We start from the raw sequence: 17,744 nt of genomic DNA on the forward strand, positions 1-17,744 counted from the left end.
CAAAGAGGCACAGTCGGCCTCCGCGTTCGACATCTGTCTCTCTCCTACTTGAGTGAGCGATGCGTCCGCGTGGACAGCTTCTATACAATAATACATTTACATGTTTTCGGCAAGGATGAAGTGCAGTGAAAAGTGGATGTGGTGTCAATTGTTTATAGCAGCGATAATATCTATCAAACAGATAAAATTTAAATTTTCAGTATTTTCTTACGACGTTGTCACGTTCAACTATCGTCAGTAAGCCGACTTTACAGACAACCAATTTTTTTTTTTTTATATTTATAATTGACGAACCAAGCAGATGGGCCACCTTATGTTAAGTGGAAAATCATACCCTATAAACAGAGCAGGGCAAGGAACATGTCTTGCAACTTGCCGCCCCGTGCCCATTAACCTGAGCCTTGGGTGTTAAGTCTCATGAGCCTGTAATCACACCGGCAACCACACCCTTTACACCGGAACACAGCATTGCAACAATGCTGCTTAGCGGCAGAAATAAGCACGGCCATAGTAAAAAAAAAACTCTACCAGTCTCGCATGTACTAATTCCTGGAAAAGTTACATTCCTGGGTTCGATTCCCACAACTGGAGAATGTTTGTGTGATGAACATGAATGTTTTTCAGTGTCTGGGTGTTTATCTGTATATTATAAGTATTTATGTATATTATATTCATAAAAAAATATTCATCAGCTATCTCAGTACCCATAACACAAGCTACGCTTACTTTGGGGCTAGATGGCGATGTGTGTATTGTCGTAGTATATTTATTTATTATTATTTATTTATTCCTCTATTATCATAAAATATTACAAAACAAAATTAAATGTAACAACCTCCTCAATCATATATCTCTGACTGTCCCGCGCCGGTACACCAGAAGTTGCAAATCCACAATTTTTTTTCATATACCATTTACTAAATCCCATCTCGGAAAACGAGCGCCTATTATACGTATTTTTGCGAAATAAAACGAGTAATCTAAAAATATACCTCGCATCGATATCTTCCATGACTCGCCCACAGCTTTTAGAAAAAAACTCACAGAACACTTATCGGTGTGTTAAATTTTGTGTTAGTTTTTTTGTCAAATTAAGTTTACTTGACGCTTTGTCAATGCTATGCGCACTTGTCATTGACGTGCATATCAGTCCATGTTTTTGGGTGTGTGCTATGTTTAAAAAACGTGTAATATGCATATTGTCAGTGCTCTTAATAAATAAACAACAATAATAATAAATAATATAATTTTAAAATTAGTGATAAAACTATAAGTCTCGCTGAAATGGATGGGAAAGGAAAATATTAATTATATTAAAAATAAAATAAAATAAGGTATATTGCATACATAGTTTTTTTTTTATTAACCATCACAAAGACAATACGAATGCGAAATACTAACGAGAAATGCAAAAATCAAAACAACTACATACATACATACAACTAATCTAAATTCATACAAATTAGCGATCTGAAGCGCTTAGTTGCTTGTGCGACAGACGCGTAGCTTACGCGACATGCGCGTAGCCAATGCGACAGTCGCGTACCTTATTCTCACTAGCCCCCGGACTGGTGACAAATGACAAGTAACAAACACTCTCTGCTTAAAAGTTTTCAATAATCTTCCCCATAGTAACGTTAGTAAATAAAAGTTAGACGAAACTTGAATAAGAAGTTTAAAAAAAACCGCACCGATTTGAGAACCGTCATGTTAAGAAGTCTATATATAGAAATTAGATTGTGATGTAATTAAATAAGTGAAGATTTCTTATACAAAAAAAAAAGGTTAAATATTTACGGCGTTCGAGTTAGCCATCTCTAAGAAAAAAGGAAACGAGCGAGCGAGCTCCAGCAGAACCTTGTGCTTCATAGCTCCTTGCAGTCTTTCTACGATTATTATCACAAATATGTGATAATGGTCGTAAAGCCCGCCTACCCGCATTAAAGTGGCTTTGAGGGTCACGATCAAGGCTTGCCTAGTATGAGTACCAACGGAAATGGCATTGCATTGCACCCTCCCACAATAAGATGGGCCGTAGTCCACCACGCTGGGCCAGTACGGTTTGGTGGGCTCCACACACACACCTTTGAGAACATTATCGAGAACTCTCAGCATGCAGGTTTCCTCACGATGTTTTCCTTCACCGTTGAAGCAAGTGATATTTTAATAACTTAAAACGCACATAACTTAAGTGAGAAGTGCGTGCTGGGATTCGAGAAGTCGAGCTCGTATCCACTGGGGCATCACCGCTTCGTTCTTGCCAAATTGTTTCACATTAATAAACGTTTATTAAGTTATTTTTATCTTTACTATTTGCTAATGACCAACCATTCGCACAACTGTCATAGCTTGCTTGGACCCAGCAGGGCCGTATTCCGTATCTCAGTTGACACGAAATTTAGCAAGCCACTGGTGAAAGTTGCCATCAAATAAACGCCCAAGCCATTATATAATACGAGATTAACTTGGTTGGTAACTTTAGATTTCAGAATTTCAATTTTATCACAGTATAATCAGTGTTTTTGGGTACAAATTTAGTGCAACATAATTGAAATGGGCAGCAGATACTCATTTACAATAGTTATTTATCCAACTTATAGTACAATTCTGACCTACCCTGTACCCTGCCACGCTTTGCTTTGCTGGACGTTGCTTTTGTGGCAAATTGGAAATGATCGTCAAACCACAAGATAAGCTAGCTAACCATTGTTTGGTGGAGCCCACCAACAATACATTATCTGGGATAAATATACTACGAATAAATATACTACGACAATACACACATCGCCACCTAGCCCCAAAGTAAGCGTAGCTTGTGTTATGGGTACTAAGATGACTGATGAATATTTTTATGAATTATATATACATAAATACTTAGAAAATACATATTATAGGGATACATGATCATTGGTGGATTTATGTATACTTTGCAGAATAGGGTCAGACGGACTGTACTAAACAAGATGAGCAAATGCAAATCAATATTAACCATACAATAAAGAATTTAAAATATGGATTTAACAGCTTATTTAGCTAACTGGCAACGTTTGGCAGTGGCTGGCTTAATTTTGGTGCGAACTGAGAAACAGACTCGACCTCCAGGTGGCAGAAGCTAACAAAAGCTCGCTCGTTTCAATTTTTGTGAACTTCATTTTGTGCCAACAAAGTCTATGTGCAAATTATATAGCAGCAACAAAATTGTGCTTTTACAGAGCAAGTCGATATTGTTTAATGAATAAGTAAAGCTGACATTACATTTTTGAACGTCCTCTAAATTGACAACTTCATTTTTATTAATAACACTCCGTTAAAACATCTAAAAATTGTAACTCCTCGACAAATTCGTAATAATATAATAAGCAATATTAATAATACAGTACGTTTATTAACATCAATAATCATAAGATACATGCTTCTTTTTATTATATAAAATAATGATTAATAATTCAAAAATCAAACGAAAGAAAAATAATAAACAAAAAAAAAGAAGAAGAACTAAACATAGAATATATCTTAAGATCTAAGGCTCCGCAGATCGAATAAAAATTAATAAAAATAAAATCTTTGATTCAATTCTCCCATCGAGATATTATTACAAGGCACCTGCAAAAGATAAAAAAAAAAATAGTAAAAAAAATATACTTTCATAAAACAAAAAAAAAAACCCCGACTAAGAAACAGGAGTTCGTGACAGGTCCTGATTGAATGGACGATGTGTCCATTGTATCACGACCTGTCCGGAACGAATACTTTCATTTTTTTAAACAAATCAGTATCCTCGTATTAAAATCAATGACTAAATAAATACTACGACAGTAGACATCGCCATCTAGCCCTAAAGTAAGCGTAGCTTGTGTTACGGGTACTAAGATGACAGATGAATTTCTTTATGAATAATACACATAAATACTTATAATATACAGATAAACACCCAAACACTGAAAAACATTCATGTTCACCACACAAATATTTTCCAGTTGTGGGAATCGAACCCACGGCCTTAGACCGTCAAAAGGAATAGGTGTTCATGACAGGTCGTGATTGAATAGAAGATATTATATGTCATAATTAATTCTTAAATGAAATCAAAATTATCTATTAAAATGGGCTGGTATCAGAAGACCTTCTGAATGGTTCATACATTTTTTTTTACTTTATAGTGAGGCGATGGTGATATTAAACACAATACAAAGATTGATCTAAACGTGCCCCGCTCAAAGGCCACAAAAAACTTCACGGTTTTAACTTTTTTTATCACCATCTCACAGCATCTTGATCTAAATGATTTTTTGATTTCGAGCATCCCAAATATATTCGGTTTCCATATTATACGATGTCTTACTTATGTTTATTTAAATTCATAAAATAATTTAATTAAAAAAAAAAAAATGGCTGCGCACAAACTGAGTGTGCGTACGTTACATTATATAATTAGATTTACTTTAAATATTGTATTATAAATGTAAAATTATGTATTGTGCTGAATAACTTTGAAGTTGAAATTTATGCAAGAAGTCTCTTAAGATACGAATCCCAAAAGAAAACAAGAGTTACCGGAGTTCACAGCGTTTGAATAACAAATTTACAAAAAAAAAAAATACCTACACGTTTTTGGAAACTCCTCTTAAGCCACTTCTCAATAAAGCCGTCAGTAAAAGCCTGAAAGAAAAAAAGAAAAAAAAAGCTATTCAAAATAGGTGTGTACAAGAAAATAAAACTAAAAAGAACAGATTAAAAAATACAAAAAGAAAAAAAAAAGACAACAAAAAACATTTTTTTAAAGCGCATGCACACGTCACCTTATAAATATGAACCAAACCAAATAAATATAAACCCAACCAAATACATAAATATAAACCAAACCAAATGTAAACCACCTTATCCAATGTCTGAGAATTTCTACCAACGTTTACTTACACGCGATCGAAGAAGTTAACTACGATTTATATGGAATCGAAGCAGCGACATCTAGTGCCAGTATTTTTTTTTTATTCCACTACAAGTTAGCCCATGACTGCACTCTTGCTGGTAAGTAAATATGCAGTGTAAGATGGTAGCGGGCTAACCTGTCCGGGTGTATGGCAGTCATATTAAATCAGAACGCTTAATCGCTTAGCGGCATGTCTTTGTTATTCTTGTTTATTGTTGACGGCCCATTGGCGCAGTTTGCAGCGACCCTGCTTTCTGAGCCAAAGGCCGTGGGTTCGATTCGACTGGAAAATGTTTGTGTGATGAACATGATTGTTTTCAGTGTCTGGGTGTTTATCTTTATATTATAAGTATTTTATGTATATTATTCATAAAAATATTCATCAGTGTTCGTAGTACCCATAACACAAGCTACGCTTACTTTGGGGCTAGATGGCGCTGTGTGTATTGTCGTAGTATATTTATTTATTTATTTATTTGTCGGTAGGATTGTAACTAGCCACGGCCGAAGCCAGACCAGGCCGAACCGGAAAAAATTCGGTAACACTAAATTCCCAAAACTCTCCTGCCAGGAATCGAAACCGGGCCTCCAACTTTAAACCATAGCGTACCCCGCTGCGCTATTGTAACTACATAGTGCTCCTTATACGCGGTCGAATAATTTAACTACGATTTATATGGTATCGAAGGAACTTTTAGAAAAGTCCTATTATAGTATAAAGGACTACGTAATCGATAAAAAAAGATGTGAATTATTGCTCTAACAAGGTTGCTTTTCTAATAATTTTAAATGGCAATGTTTGATGGTGATAACAAAAAAAAAACACCCGGCTTAGTTTGTTGTGGGCTTCCGCTTAAACCAGGACGCGTTTAGAACCGTCGCGTCGTAGCTTTATGGACCTACGTGAATAAAGATATTTTTGAATTTTAACTTTGAATATTTTTTGTTAAATGTCTATAATGTGAAAAAATTGTTTCACTTGTACCGTGGTTTCATAAAACCAAACAATCCTTTTTGTTTTTTTTTTCTAATATGCGATTTTATAACAGGACTTCCCTCAACTCGGTAGGTACTGACAGAATACCAGCGTTGTGGGTCACATCAGTATCCCGAACATTAAGCTGAGTCAGAATGTTCTTATTGGCACGACACATTATAGACTTAAACGATTAATAATTCAGAATAAAATTCTTAAGTTACTCCGCATGTTTATGTTGTCCTGGTACATAAACAAATTCTATAAAGGACAGAGATTAAAATAGCCTAATTTTAAACCCATTTTTGAAACCGTAATAACCTTGCTACAATCCGCGTAAAGCAAGGGAAAGCGGTGTACTTTACGATTACTTCAATCTTTGTATTCCACACCAAACAGATTTTCCGCAATGTTCGTACATACTTTTTACAGTGCAAAAAATATATATAAATGTCCAAATAATCTTATCTGAATGTGTAATTTATTTCGAAATCATATTAGTATAGATTTAAATGCTTTTGATTTTAATAATTAAATTAATTTTGTGCTCTTTGTGAATTTTAGGTGCAAGTCTGTAAACAGATCGTTGGAATATTCTTTTAGCTTAATGTGTTTGAAAAAGGACTTGATAATGTACTTTCTTATTTTTGTGAATTTAAGGTGCAAATCTGTAGAAAGTACATTTTTTTTCCTTTTTGTGAATTTTAAGTACTAGTCTGTAAAAATAACGTAAAATTATATATTGTGCTTTTTGTGAATTTAAAGTACTAGTGTGTAAAAATAACGTGAAATTATATATTGTGCTTTTTATGAATTTAAAGTACTAGTGTGTAAAAATAACGTGAATATATTTTGTGTGCTTTTTGTGAATTTAAAGTACTATTCTGTAAAAATAACGTGAAAATATTTTGTGTACTTTTTGTGAATTCAAAGCGTTAATCTGTAAACATAACGAGAAAATATTTTTAGTGCTTTTGTAAATTTTAAGTCCAAGTAAGTAAAAGTTGTATTTTTTTTTACTTTATGTGTCATTTCATAAGTAACTGGTGGCCGTATTTGGTAATTTAATAATGAATAAAATAAACAGGATGTCTGTATGTTATGCCACATCAGTGCACCTTTGTATATATGTATTAAAAACCATCACCGACACAAAAAAATACCACAAAAATAAGGTAATATAAATAATTATAAATACAAATACTTATAATAAAAATATACACCTATTATATATAATATAAAATAAAAAATACTCACCTACTCAAATATTACTCGTAGTATAAAGAAAATTATAAATATGTTTTATTTACATTCTTTTATTGTTATCATTTAGTGCACGTGTGTCTTGCCGACCTAAAGTTTTAAGTTTAAAGTATATTACGTAAAGTAATTATTTACGAATAGAATTCGAATTCAATTATTTTTATAAATAAACTTTTGTAAGGAACAATAGATGTGATAACCCAGTGGATAGGACTTCGACTTCACTATCGGAGAGGACCGAGTTCGAATCCCAGCACTGACCCTCTGAATTTTCTTAGTTATGTGCGCAACTAAAATATCACTTGCTTAAACGGCGAAGGAAAACATCGTTAGGAAACATGGATTCCTGAGAGTTCTCCATAATGTTTGACAACTGTATTGTGAACTGCCGTCACCGCACGGCCGTATAAATAATTGTATTTTTGTTTATAACACAAGAACACAGATATACTTATTTGGGAAGCAGTAGCGTGCATTTCACATAAGCACTAATGCACTGCCTACCTTAAATTACATACAACTTGAATACGAAGAGGATTTTTCCGTTTTATGCCATTTTCCAGCATTGAGCCTCCTACCCTGGTCAATATACGTCGTCGCCCGATTGGCGCAGTGGGCAGCGACCCTGCTTTCAGAGTCCAAAGCCGTGGGTTCGACTCCCACAACTGGAAAATGTTTAAATGATTTTTTTTCAATGGGTGTTTATATGTACATTAAAAGTATTTATGTATATTTTTCATAAAAATATTCATCAGTCACCTTAGTACCCATAACACAAGCTACGCTTACTTTGAGGCTAGATGGCGAAGTATGATGTGTGTATTGTCGTAGTATATTTGTTTATTTATTTAGTTAGTTAATATCCTTAAACGAGCAACTCTTGTATACAATTGAAATCTAGGAATCGGTTTCAACGATTTTCATGAAATTTAGTATACAGGGGGTTTCGGGGGCGTTAAATCGATTTATAGTCGTATTTTTAATTAAACGAAGTCAACTGACGTTTACTGTGTTGTCAGTTTATGATGGAATAAAAATAGTGTTGTGACAAAGTGAATCATTGAAAAAACTCCTGAATGAATGAAGGCGAATGAGTAGCCGCGCCGCGTTTTGTAAGAAGGCGACAAAAAACTGGTTGTAGTTAGTAACTTATATCAGAGCACTTTTATACAAATTTATTATAAAATAGAAATAATAGTCTTTTATAGTTTTGAAATGATTAACTATTTACACACATTGTTCATTCATCTGATTGAATGAAAACAAAACGCATCACTATTACTTTAAATATGGCAACATTATTTTACAATGTGACATTAGCTACTGTCAGTTGGCTTCGTCTAATTAAAAATACGACTATAGCTAGGATTCATTTTTAGAATGACGAAAAGACTTTATTCGTGTTTTCCGGTAATAACCGATTTGGTGCAGACGAAGTGCACGGGCCAGCTAGTTTATTTAATCTCGTGCACGCCACTGTATAGATGCACGCACCGCATTATCGTTAAGAACGCATTAAATATTAATTTTCCGATAATTAGGTTAATTATTATTGGTACACAAACAAACATCCAACGCGATATGGCAATGCGTTACAAGGAACTGTTAGGGCTAATACTTTGACACGTCACTCCTCATTGTGTGTTGTAAATCAAGCGATAAAAGCGAGGGGAGAGAGTTCGAAACTCTAAAATCCCTACTAATATTATAAATGTCAATGTAAGTTTGTTTGTTACGCTTTCACGCAAAAACTGCTAAACTGATCCTCGTGAAACTTTGTACACATATTCTTGGAAGTGTCTGAAGTAATATAGGATACTTTCTATCCCGACATTAAGCTCGGTTCCTTTGGGAGAGGGGATGAAAGTGTTTGACGATTTTACACCATAACTCCGACAAATTATAACCGATTTAAATAATTATTTTTGTTTTATAGAGGTTATAATATGTGTTTAATTTGGCCCAAACTTTTTCTAGATCTGTTGAATGTGGCTGGAGATAGAGGACAGAACTCCTGAGCGAACAGCAGAAAACCCCTCATTTAAGGCTTAGCGATACTGAATACTTCAATTTTTTTTAAGACTACAACTATATTGAATGCCACATCAAAAAACTAAATCAAACGCTGACGAAGTCGCGGGCAACAGCTAGTAAATAAATAAATAATAATACTACGGCAATACACACACCGCCATCTAGTCCCAAATTAAGCGTAGCTTGTGTTATTGGTACTAAGATAACTGATGATGTTTCATGAAGAACATTCATAAATACTTATAATATACAAATAAACATTTAGACACCGAGACACGTTCACTTTCATCACACAGACATTTTCCAGTTGTGGGAATCGTACCCGCGCCCTCGGACTCGGTCTGCCAAGCGTCTACGGTCTGGGGGGGGGGGGGGGGGGGTGTCAAGCTGTCATGATCCCCTCCTCGTTGGCGCGGGAGCCCCAACAATCGGTTGGGGTGGTTGGTAGACAGTGGCGTGCACAGGGTTTTTGACCAGGGTATGCATAAAGAAGGAAAATGGCAGAAAATGGAAAATCCTTCCCCTTTACGAGTAATACAAAATTTTTAGGGTATGCAGTGCTTTTGTGCATGTATGAAGTGCACGCCACTGTTGGTAGACGTCCGGGAGGTATACAAAGCCAACAAGCCGGGACATGCCGTGGTGGTTTTCAGTTTGGGTATAGGGGTATAAGTATCCCCTTTAGGGGGAGTCCCACATAACCTCCGTCCTGCCCAAGGGTCGGTGGTAGCAATATAGCTTTTCTACCGCGCCCAAGATTAAAAAAAAGGTCGTTGAAAAAAAAAATACCGGAGTTAAGTGCATTTTAAGCTAGGACGCTTTATATACTATGCTATGCTAGGATTTACGTTCTTTATGAAACAAAACATAAGTAATTACAACAAATAGTCGACTTACTAGAAACGGACATAAATTAGTGATATCAGCATATAAATCATTTACAAGCAATATATGTAGGGCTGCCTTGAGGCAGAAATTGTAATTTGTCACTTCGAAATAGCCCTTGTCAATGAATCCTACCAGAGCACATAAAATTTCACCAGAGAGTATAGCGTCTGATATGGGATTTTAAATCGATATATAATCACAGTTATTTCATAAACATTAGCATACTTATATAATAAATGCGTTAAGTGTTTCGTTTCTTCCCCTTTCACGCAGCAACGGAGCAACAGATCGACGTGACATTTTGCATAAAACACTTAGAGAGCTTTATTTATGTCAATACAGAGGCTACTATTACTTTTATACCGAGATAAATAAATCCACGTGGTCAAAGTCGCAGGCAAAAGCCTGTAGTTTATAGATAATTCATGCAGTTAAAACAACCCAAAAATTTTAATTAGTTAAGCCTTTTTTACATGCCTATTTACACCATCTAAAACGTCAAATCAAAAATATATATTTACACATATTTTTACAACATTAACTACTGTTAGTATTAATATTAATGGATTATACGAAAACCAAAATACAGTTCTTATGTTGTGTCAAAATGAATGCAATATGAATACGGGAACTTAAGAATCTTTATCGAAGAAACACTATCTTTGCTTTTTTATATCAATGTCAAAAATAATGTATTTTCCGTATATTTTTACAACACAATCTACAGTTAGTACATTAATTAGATCATTATCACCAACGATATATGTTAGGAATAGTTTGGGTGCCAGTGGCTTACCTTGTGGGGCTCCGTAGCCGGGCGCTCCGTAGGTCGGCGGGGCTCCGTATGCGGCGTAGGCAGGGGCTTCGGACTGCAAAAATAGAAATGCTAAAGTCTTCTTCAAATGTATTACGTTTTCTTCACAGATTCGACATACGGATTTTATTAAACCTTTTGAAAGTACCTATTATTTTATTCGGTTTAAAGATTGATTGGTATAATAGTACATTACTGCAGCGATCAGCGCAATCGTCCAATTTGTATGACAACCAATGCCCACACTTTATACCATTTACCAGTTGACAGTAATTATTTTACCTCTAATGTTCTAAACTTTCACAATAAAAGTGGAAAATGGGAAAACGTTTGTGAGCTAGCAACATTCCGCGGGTGTAACAGAGAGACGTGCACGGGCGTTTTCGCTGTTTCTGGACACATTGCACTCACTGCTTGCATGATTGGCTGAATGAGGGTTCTGGATGTTCTTAATTCAATGACTCTGATCGGTGTACCAGTAGTGTGCGGTTCATACATGCACAAAAGCATTGCCTACCCTTTCTTTTTCCTTGGCGTGGTAGAAAAGCTTCATTGTTTTCCATGGGCAGGACAGCGGTTACGTGGGACTCCCCCCTCTAAAGGGGGTATACCCAAACTAAAAACCACCACGGCGTCTACCACCACACCAAACGGATTGATGGGCCTCCCGCTTGCTAGCTTGACCCCCCCCCCTTTCAGATCGTAGAGAGATTTTTGTGTAGTGACGGCTAGCTAGGCGCTGCCTACACTAAAATTTTTGTACAACTCATGTTCAATGCAAAGGATTTTGCCATTTTATGGCATCTCCCTTCTTTATGCATACCCATACCCTGGACAAAAACCCTGTGCACGCCACTGTACGCGTGTACGTGTACGTGTGTACGTGTGTACGTGTGTGCGTGTGTACAAAACAAAAATGCAATAGCTCACCATGTACATTTGCGTGGGCGGCGGCTGGGCCCCCTCGAAGCCCACGAACTGCACCATCACGTCGCCGTCTATGGTGAAGTGCGTGATCCGCTGGTGCGGCAGCCGGTGCGGGAACTCGCAGAAGTGCTGTCCGTTCAACGCCACCTGGGAGCGACACGTCCGTTCAGCGGAGCCAGCGACCAAAATTCAAAATTCAAAATTCATTTATTTCAAGTAGGCCTAATATAAGCACTTTTGAAACGTCAAGTCTGTTTGTGTGTAGTGACTCTACCACCGGTTCGGAAGGCAGATTCTACCGAGAAGAAGCCGGCAAGAAACTCAGCAGTTGCTCTTTTCCAACATTAACAATTTACATTTTACATTTCCAAAATTCATTTTTCTAATGGTAATGACAAATGGTACTGTTAACACCCCGGCCTTGTAAAGGGTTCCGAGCAATGTCGTGCATAGAGGGCACACAAATCTCCTGTAAGTTAAAAAAAACTTGAGGATAGGCTTAGTTAACAAAATATATAAAACAAGAACAATCCACCAAATGGTGTTAGCCGAAAATAAGATAGAGCTTAAAAAAAATACAAAAAATTTAGAAAACGCAAAAGTCTCATTTTACACAAAAAAATAAAAAAGAAAACTATAAAAAAAAAAAAAATAGTACTTAGTTTATTTTACAGAAAAAAAGAATATATCTAAAAATTAAAAACTTTTCCCCTGTACAGAACAATCAGCAATTTACATTTAAATGTTATAACTAAGATGTTAGCTAAACTACCCGCACGAAAAAAAACGACTTGATTAAACAACTAATAAAGCAATAAATACTTTCTAAAACATCTTAAAGTCAGTGCCATATACTCTTTCGGATATTCATGGATCCTAACTTCTAAGAGTATGTCTCCAAGTCACAAATTATACATATATACTTCTGATTAATCCTACCTTCAAAGACTGAGGCTCGCACAGCACCAGGGCTTCGAACTGGTCCCCCCTCCCGAGGGGCATTCCCCCATTGGTCTCTTCAACTCCCCAGCTCATGGCGGACAGATGGTTCCTAACGATGCACATCTCTACGAAGCGGAAGTTGAGGTGAAGGGCGATGTCGTCGCGAGGGTCGGTGTTGGGTCCGCATTGAAGGTTGATGGCAAATCTAAAGGATACAAGAAAATAGTCATGATAGGAATTCATCCAGATACATTATGAAAGATGGCACTCTAGAGATATGTCGAGGGCTAGAACAGGTAGGAGACAAAAATTCGCTTTCAATATGCATAGAAGCGGGCGTAACTATGCGCATTTCCATGATATATTATGAAAATTAAGCTTAATTTGCTATACCGTTTTATCTTTAACCGAAAGTACTAAACTAACAGATAACAGATAAAAACACTAATGTTACATGACATCAACTCAGCCAATCATGGCGTGCCAATTAAAGCAGCCAATCTGAGCCAACCCAAGCCGGCCAATCCTTGCGAAGCCACCACTCCAGCTACTGATTGCCTTCAGTAGAACTAGAAGGGGTAAAGCAATAAAATGCTCTGCGAGCACATTTTTGGTCCTTTTCGACTAAATTGAACATTGTAAGCCGAAACTCTGCCCAACGGTGTACAATCTATCTATATATATATAATAGAGAAAGTGTGTGGGTATGTTCCGTATAGGCTCCTAAACTGCTGGACCGATTTCAATGAAACTTTCAGGGAATCTCCGGATTGACCTGGCGAGTAATCCTGTAAAGTTTGGTGACGATCGGATCACTCCTATTTTTGAACTGTCAAACTGTCAAATACAGCTTTCATTTACTATGATGATATTCTATTGTTGGGTGTACATGGGTGTAGATAATGACCTTCACCCGCTCGAGAAGAGAATAGAAGAGAATGAATATGGAGTGAATTAAATGATTTAATATATTATAAGAATTAAATTAAAAATTTAATGATGTAAGTTTATTGTTTAAATAAAATAAAGCCACACCCACCCACAAAATCTAGCCCGGTTAAGCGGGCTGGGTACGCTAGTACAATATGAAATAGTGTGATTATCAAGTTTTGCTTTATTATTTTATGCCCACTGTTGCACTACTAAACATTTCTGGATTAACCTGGGACCATGTTATCTATAGTGGTGCATGCTAACCGATAGATCAATGAGGCAATTCTGAAATGGAAATAACAATTTTGATGGATCACTTATCCATTGCCGTACCTTTGAGCTCCTGGCGGGATGCTACCCTGGAACCTGATCATACGGCCAGGGTACATACCCCCGGGGATGGGGTGAACACATGGGATCGACTGAAAACAACAAAAGAATTAATACTTAACACTATTAAATATATTGAACTGAACCAGCTGCAGCTGTGATAGAAGTGGGTAAGAGCTTGACTTCACTTTCGGGGGACAGAGTTTGGGTTTTTGATGTGGCATTCAATTTAGTTGTAGTTCTAAAAAAATTTGAAGTATTCAGTATCGCTAAGCTTTAAATGAAGGGTTTGCTGTCCGCTGAGGAGTTCTGTCCTCTATCTCCAACCACATTCATCAGATCTTCACAAAGTTTGGGCTAAATTAAATACTTATTATAACATTTATAGTACAAAAATAATTATTTAAATCGGTTATAATTTGTCGGAGTTATGGTGTAAAATCGTAAAACACTTTCATCCCCTCTCCCAAAGGAACCGAGCTTAATGTCGGGATAAAAGTATCCTATATTACTTCTAACACTTCCAAGAATATGTGTACAAAGTTTCATGAGGATCGGTTAAGTAGTTTTTGCTTGAAAGCGTAACAAACAAACCTTGACATTACAGGGAAGTAGGGATTCTCCATTAATATAATCTATCCAATCAAAATTTCAATTTACTTCACTAGTAATAAAAATTAAAACTTTACTGCATCAGTTAGTTCCAAATCTGATCAAATTGGATAATCTATGAGGTTTTTTTTTTTTTGCCGCATGAAACAACTGCAATAGATTTCTGAAGATGAATCTTTTACAGAAATAAATTAATTTTATTATGTTGAACGATAGAATTCCTTGTACAACAAAATAAATAGTTCACTATACTTGGCTCTATCATATGGGATTTGAGAAGCTGTGCATTATTAGAAGTAAGAATAAACTTACAGTGCAATAAACTAGGCTACATAAAATTCATAATTCGTTTAAAGGAAATTGCATACAATTCTACAATAAATTAGCCATTGACATCTTGGAGATGTTGCTTTTAAAGTTCAAAGTTTCTAATAAACGTAAGCTTATAGAAAAGTCCTATTTATAGTATAAAGGACTTAGTAATCGATATATATATATATAAAAGCTTGGGTGTGAATTATTGCTCTAACCAGGTTGCTCTTCTGATAATTTTAAATGACATTGTGAGATGGTGATAACAAAAAAAAAACACCTGGCTAAGTTTGTTGTGGGCTTCTTAGACCAGGACGCGTTTGCAACCCTGGTAGCTTTGGTTTAAGTTTACAAATGTGGTTATCGCCATCATCTCACTACCGAGTAATTCTTATGTACGCATCAAAAGTGCCACCTATGGCCCTACTTGAATAAAGATATTTTTGACTTTGACTTTGTGGTTGCTAGGCTAAGAGTTATTGAGCCAAAGACAAAATTGTTGTACAATGTATTCAAATACAGATAACTCAAATCAATTAGTAAACTCTGACCTATAATATAGAGGTGGTGGTTAATTAACTGTTTTTTTTTTTAGCATAGTGATAATTTATCAGCCAAAGAATGCATCGCAGAGTATAAATATACACTAGCTGACCCATGATGGTTATTACCGGAAAACACAAATAAAATGACATTTTATAAAAATGAATCCTAGCTAGATCGAATTATCGCCCCCAAAACAATCCTGTATACTAAATTTCATGAAAATCGTTGGAGTCGATTCCGAGATTCCAATTATATATATACGAGAATTGCTCATTTAAAGATATATAAGATTGAGGCAAGTATATATTCAAATTCAAAATTCATTTATTTCAAGTAGGCCTAATTAATAAGCACTTATGAAACGTCAAGTAATATAGTATATAGTAATAACATTGCAATCAGTATATTGTATGGGATATGGGATTTTATTTTTAAACAAAATATATATTTTTAATTTAATTAATCTCAGTAGGAGTAACCAAAGACTAAGAGGCTATGGTCTCAAACTTGGATTTCAGCAGGCATCGTCTAATCCTACCAAGCACTTTATCAGCAATGGAGTTATACAAATGTTAAATGCCTTGTCGAAGATGTAGGGACTGCAGTATCACTGAATCAGTTTAATAATAGGCCGGACGAACATCAAAAAGACAATGATATAGTTGCATCAGCTAAAGCTCTTCTCTAGTCTCTTATATTGAGAACTTTTTCTGCACACTAAAATGTTATATATTATTTGTGCGTGTGTTATAAAGTTTAAAGCAAAAAACTTTTTTTTATCTTATTTTAGAAAATTAAGCGTTTCTAGCAGGGGGGGGGGATGGGGGACGACTAATCCCCATTTTTCATCCCTCCCCAATCCACTCCGCTTCGAGGCGGAGAGTTTCTAAACTTTTATATTTATACCGATTGCGGAAGTTAGGACGCCAATGGAGTTATATATATGCTAATTTTAATGTTGCGAAATATGGAAATTCCGCGCATACAAAGTCACAGGCGGAAAATGTAACATCACGTACGCGACAAATTATAACGGATACCTTGTACAACAATGTTATATCGCCATAGATATGCGACTGCCATAACGAGATAAAACATCAATATACACTTATATTAGCATTGTATTTATTCAGTACATAACGCGAACTCGCAGCCGATATCAACGAGATGCCCTTGGAGACGCCAAATACATACCGTCAAAGCGCCTATATACATTAAATTCAATAGAAAATGTGAAATTCCACGACACACTTACCGGGCTGTAAATAGGTTGTACTGCCATTTTTACACTATCTTCAAACTGTTTTTAATGGTTTATATACTGTTTCGGGCGTCTGTACAACGTGTTAATGGTAATTGCGCTTAGAAAAAGACGGTTACGCCTAATCACTAATATAATATTGTTTCCAATTGATTCCAGCCTTTTTAACAATGCGTCATACGTCATATGACAGAAATTGTGACGCATTCCGAAAATGGAAAACATAAAGCAATGTTGCCGCACCTAATATACAAGAGTATACAAGTAAAAATTTCCTCATTTTTAACCGACTTACTAAAAAGGTGGAGGTTCTCAATTCGGTTGTATTTTTTTTTGTTTGAGACGGTATACTTCCTACGGGGTCCCATTTTCATCTGGTAAAGATACGCTGAAGGGATCCTAAAGAAATTGAGGGAACTCTTCAAATATTATAGGGACACCTATGAGTATTTTTTAAAGTATCTTGAGCATGTGCTATCGGAAAGCACCATATCGTCAAGTTAAATTGATGATGAAGACCACGGACGGCCAGCGGAACGACACAATAGTAAGTATTACACTGGTTGCGTTTCCATTATTAAATATATTAAATGAGCAATTAATGCTCGTCACAATAAAGAAGCTGAGGTGAACTGCCGGTAGAACTCCTCAAGCATTAACGCCCCGGCTAAAAAAAGTTTTAGTTTTAGAGTCCGTTAAACACCTACCATTTCCGTTTTATGTAATATGTTTCTTAAACCAAAGGTTGTCTGGAGGAGATCGCTTCAAGCGACAAGGCCACCTTTGTGCATATGTTTTGTACTATCGTTTATTTTGTTAACATGGCTTTCTATTTGTATGTGCAATAAAGACTGCTTTTTCTTATACCATACCATACCATATACTACTGGAAGTGCAGGAGCGTCTAAAGTGATAGTGGAGCAAGCGAGCGTAGACAGTTACAGAGCGTAGAGCAGAGACAGAGTTTCGAAAGATC

General features: G+C 35.9%; 1 protein-coding gene across 1 annotated transcript; it reads right to left on the reverse strand.

Annotated features, from left to right (window-relative positions):
- Positions 1-1,335: 1,335 nt before the first annotated feature.
- Positions 1,336-16,969, reverse strand: LOC120635277 (galectin-5-like). Its single transcript, XM_039906241.1, has 7 exons — positions 16,763-16,969; positions 14,041-14,129; positions 12,772-12,979; positions 11,836-11,979; positions 10,888-10,960; positions 4,606-4,659; positions 1,336-3,603 (listed from the first exon to the last, which is right to left on the reverse strand). The coding sequence occupies exons 1-6, from the start codon at positions 16,787-16,789 to the stop codon at positions 4,649-4,651; spliced, it is 552 nt and encodes a 183-aa protein (XP_039762175.1). The 5' UTR covers positions 16,790-16,969; the 3' UTR covers positions 1,336-3,603; positions 4,606-4,648.
- Between the last annotated feature and the right edge of the window lie 775 nt (positions 16,970-17,744).

This window comes from Pararge aegeria, chromosome 26 (genome assembly GCF_905163445.1).
Source record: "Pararge aegeria chromosome 26, ilParAegt1.1, whole genome shotgun sequence".
NCBI lineage: Eukaryota > Metazoa > Arthropoda > Insecta > Lepidoptera > Nymphalidae > Pararge > Pararge aegeria.

Excerpts from the sequence above, each read along its gene's own strand:
- LOC120635277 (XM_039906241.1), bottom strand. The coding sequence starts at position 16,789 with ATGGCAGTACAACCTATTTACAGCCCG. Across the intron at positions 11,980-12,771 it reads GCGAGCCTCAGTCTTTGAAG|GTGGCGTTGAACGGACAGCA; the intron begins GTAGGATTAATC and ends TGTCGCTCCCAG. Across the intron at positions 10,961-11,835 it reads CGCCCACGCAAATGTACATG|TCCGAAGCCCCTGCCTACGC; the intron begins GTGAGCTATTGC and ends CTATTTTTGCAG.